The sequence below is a fragment of the Peromyscus eremicus genome, chromosome 6 (assembly GCF_949786415.1).
Source record: "Peromyscus eremicus chromosome 6, PerEre_H2_v1, whole genome shotgun sequence".
NCBI lineage: Eukaryota > Metazoa > Chordata > Mammalia > Rodentia > Cricetidae > Peromyscus > Peromyscus eremicus.
Window position 1 is genome coordinate 15627256 of NC_081421.1, and position 4588 is coordinate 15631843.

General features: G+C 37.9%; 1 protein-coding gene across 1 annotated transcript; it reads left to right on the forward strand.

Moving 5' to 3' along the window:
* Nucleotides 1–645: 645 nt before the first annotated feature.
* On the forward strand, nt 646–4246 carry LOC131912363 (zinc finger protein 431-like). Its single transcript, XM_059264673.1, has 3 exons — nt 646–907; nt 1105–1165; nt 2173–4246. The coding sequence occupies exons 1-3, from the start codon at nt 838–840 to the stop codon at nt 3977–3979; spliced, it is 1938 nt and encodes a 645-aa protein (XP_059120656.1). The 5' UTR covers nt 646–837; the 3' UTR covers nt 3980–4246.
* Nucleotides 4247–4588: the final 342 nt, after the last annotated feature.

Here is a 4588-nt window from a genome sequence, read left to right on the forward strand (position 1 = left end):
GTGCTGGGATTAAAGACTTGAGCCAGTACACCCAACTTGCCCACTTTTTTGTAGTTAGTAATTGTTCATTCAATTTCTCTAATGTGTACTTTGATCTGTTTGCTTGCTTCTCTCTTTATATCTCTCTTGTTTTAAAAAAAGATTTTTGGTTGTGAGGCTAGCCGGGTGTTGGTGGAGCATGCCTTTAATCCTAGCACTCGGGAGCCAGAGCCAGGAGGATCTTTGTGAGTTCGAGGCCAGCCTGGTCTACAGAGCAAGATTCAGGAAAGGCGCAAAGCTACACAAAGAAACCCTGTCTCGAAAAACAAAAAAAATTCATTCATTCATTCGTTTATTTATTTATTTATTTATTTATTTATTTATTTATTTATTTATTATGTATACAGTGTGCTGTCTGCATGTCTGCCTGCAGGCCAGAAGAGGGTACCAGATCTGATTACAGATGGTTGTGAGCCATGTGGTTGCTGGGAATTGAACTCAGGACCTCTGGAAGAACAGCCAGTGCTCTTAACCACTGAGCTATCTCTCCAGCCCCTCTTTATATCTCTTAATAGGCATTTCTCCTGCAAGGCTATATCCTAGACAAAATGTTTAGAAATGACAGATGTGAACCTCATTGTTCAGTTTTGTTTTCTAAAAATGAGTTGATGATTAGAACTTTTGTGTCATGGAATAACTGTGGGGAGCCCCAGAATTATATGAATATACTGCCAAAGAAGTATACATCACCATGCTGTCAGTATCACACTTTCTGTTGTACACATGTATGGGATATTTTAGACTGCAGTGACCTATGATGATGTGCATATCGACTTCACTTGGGAGGAGTGGATTTTGATGGATCCTTCCCAGAAGAATCTCTACAAAGATGTAATGTGGGAGACCTACAGAAACCTTACTGCTGTAGGTAAGACTGAATTTTTTTTTATCACATTTTAAAATAAGGGGACAACTCTTCCTTAGTTATTGATACACTTTTGTAATTTCAATTGAGAAAGAAGAAGAATGAGATGAATAAATCTGGCATTGTTCTAAGGTTCACTAAAGATAACTTTTGCACAATTTCCCATAATATATCATATATTTTTTGGTACTCTATTTTAGGCTACAGTTGGGAAGACCGCGATATTGAAGAGCATTGTCAAAGTTCTGGAAGACTTAGAAGGTACTTTTCATGTGCTGGCCGATACAAATGTGCCTATGGAGAAATTTTAATGTGTCCCAGAAGTTTTAAATAAAAGCGACAATGTAAATAAGCACAGTTTAAAGTGTACTGATGATTGTTAAATTCTCACAAAACCAAATACCTCAATGTCAGGTAGCTGATATGTGTTTTCAAGGCATTCCTCTAAGAAAGAACACAGTGAAACAATGCCTTCACTGATATTCCCATTTGAATTACAGCTCCATGATAGCTCTGCTGTTGAACAACCGATCTGTTTAATTTCATGCCACTCAGATATTGTAAAAGGAATATGTGTTGAATAGGTGATAAGTATATATCCAAGTATATATCTATGAGGAGCAGAAAGTCAGGTTGTGTGAATGCAGTGTGGAAACATTTTATTTGTTTGTTTTCCTTTATCAGTATATCATACACTACTCTGGATACAAGCCATGTGAGCATAGGAAGGATGCAACATAACTCTCTCTCACACACACAGAATAATTAGAAGATAAGTAATAGTCCCCACTTTGAGTAGAATTTTTGAATGTGATACAAGTTTAAATTTAATTGATTTTCCAACTTTATTGGGAATACATCAAGACACCCAGACTGGAGAAAAGCTCTATGAGTATTGGAATGTATAAATATGTCTATTGTCCTGATTCACTTTGCAAGTGGAGTATGACTCTCACTATTGGAAAACTTAGGAGTGCAATAAGTATGTTAAAGCTGTGAGTTCTTCCAGTTCTCTTCAAATATGTGAAGAATCTCATGTAGACAAAAGATTCTATAAATGTGGACCCTATAATAAAGGCTCTTACCATTACAGATACCTTCAAAGACACAAAACAGCCCTAAATGAAGAGAAACACTACGAGTATAAACTTTAAGATCTTATTTGTTTTAAAAATTAGACAAAATTGTAAAATTAATTCATACAGATATAAATATTCATCAGTGTACTTATGTGATAAAGCTTTTACATGTGCCAATTATCTTTACAGGTACAAAGAACATCATATTGGGGAGAAACCCTCTGAATATACTCAATATGCAAAAGCATTTTTATATTATGGTCATCTTCAAAATAATGAAAGTATTCATACTGGAGAGAAACTCTATAGTTGTATTCAATATGATGAAGCCTTTTCACACAACAGTAGTCTCCAAATACATAAAGAAACACATACTGGAGAGAAAATCATTGAGAGTAATCAGTGTGGTAAAGCCTTCACAAGTCATGATCATTTTCAAATACATAAAAGAACACATGCTGGAGAGAAAACCTATGAATGTAATCAATGTGGTAAAGCCTTTGCATGTACCAGTAGACTCCGAAGACATGAAAGAACACATACTGGAGAGAAACCCTATGAATGTAATCAATGTGGTAAAGCCTTTGCATGTACCAGTAGTCTCCAAAGACATGAAAGAACACATACTGGAGAGAAACCCTACAAATGTAATCAATGTGATAAAGCCTTTTCACAACACAATACTCTCCAAATACATAAAAGAACACATTCTGGAGAGAAACCCTACAAATGCAATCAATGTGATAAAGCCTTTTCAGGACACAGTAATCTTCACATGCATAAAAGAACACATTCTGGAGAGAAACCCTACAAATGTAATCAATGTGATAAAGCCTTTGCATGTGCCAATAGTCTCCAAAGACATGAAAATATACATTCTAGAGATAAACCCTACAAATGTAATCAATGTGATAAAGCCTTTGCATGTGCCACTAGTCTCCAAATACATGAAAGAACACATTCTGTAGAGAAACCCTACAAATGTAATCAATGTGATAAAGCCTTTTTACGACACAGTCTTCTCCAAATACATAAAAGAACACATACTGGAGAGAAACCCTACAAGTGTCATCAATGTGATAAAGCCTTTTCACAACACAGTTATCTCCAAATACATGAAAGTACACATTCTGGAGAGAAACCCTACAAATGTAATCAATGTGATAAAGACTTTTCACGACACAGTCTTCTCCAAATACATGAAAGAATGCATTCTGGAGAGAAACCCTACAAATGTAATCAATGTGATAAAGCTTTTGCATGTGCCAGTACTCTCCAAATGCATGAAAGAACACATACTGGAGAGAAACCCTACAAATGTAATCAATGTGATAAAGCCTTTTTACGACACAGTCATCTCCAGATACATGAAAGAATACATTCTGGAGAGAAACCCTACAAATGTAATCAATGTGATCAAGCCTTTGCATGTTCCAGTAGTCTCCGAAAACATGAAAGAACACATTCTGGAGTGAAACCCTATAAATGTAATCAATGTGATAAAGCCTTTTCACAACACAGTCATCTCCAAAGACATGAAAGAACACATTCCGGAGAGAAACCCTACAAATGTAGTCAATGTCATAAAAACTTTTCACGACACAGTCTTCTCCAAATGCATGAAAGAACACATTCTGGAGAGAAACCCTACAAATGTAATCAATGTGATAAGGGCTTTGCATGTGTTGGTAGTTTCCAAGTACATGAAAGAAAACATACTGGAGAGAAACCCTACAAATGTAATCAATGTGATAAAGCCTTTTTACAACACTGTCATCTCCAAATACATGAAAGAACACATTCTGGAGAGAAACCCCATGAATGTAATCAGTGTGGTAAAGGCTTTGCATGTTCCAGTAGTCTCCGAAGACATGAAAGAACACATACTGGAGAGAAACCCTACAAATGTAATCAATGTGATAAAGCCTTTTCACGACACAGTTATCTCCAAAGACATGAAAGAACACATTACTGGAGAGACATCCTACAAATATAATCAATGTGATAAAGGCTTTTCACAACACAGTAACCTTTAAATTCATGAAAGAACACATACTGGATAGAAACCCTATGAATGTAATCAATAGTTTCTGAAGACATGAAAGAACACATACTGGAGAGAAACCCTACAGATGTAATCAATGTAATAAAGGCTTTTTACAACACTGTCATCTCCAAATACATAAAAGAACACAATCTAGAGAGAAACCCTATGAATGTAGTCAATGTGATAAAGCCTTTGCATGTGCTGGTAATCTCTGCATACATAGGCCTGAGCCCCAAGCCTCTTCCTGAAACTTAGAGGCCGACCCCCAGCTCCCATCTTGCCCAGGACTTCCCTTCTGAAGCACAGGTGAGTGCCCTAGCTTGCCCCCGACCCCATCCCTGGGCACCAGCCACTCCGGGGAAGACCTGCCCAACTTGGCCCCAGGTTCTGGTCACAGGGCAGGTTCCCTTCTAGCCCCACCAGGAAAGATCCCCTTCTCCAAGACCCCTGGCAGACCCTGCAGTCTCCACGCCCTGCCCCCACCCCCATCCGCCTGAGCCCCAAGCCTCTTCCTGAGACTTAGAGGCCAGCCCCCAGCTCCCATCTTGCCCCGGACTT

What these genes read in the sequence shown, in the direction of transcription:
- LOC131912363 (XM_059264673.1), top strand. Translation starts at nt 838, where the DNA reads ATGGATCCTTCCCAGAAGAATCTCTACAAAGATGTAATGTGGGAGACC. An exon ending in CAGAAACCTTACTGCTGTAG is followed by an intron (nt 908 to 1,104) that starts GTAAGACTGAAT and finishes ACTCTATTTTAG; the next exon opens with GCTACAGTTGGGAAGACCGC. An exon ending in AGTTCTGGAAGACTTAGAAG is followed by an intron (nt 1,166 to 2,172) that starts GTACTTTTCATG and finishes TTATCTTTACAG; the next exon opens with GTACAAAGAACATCATATTG.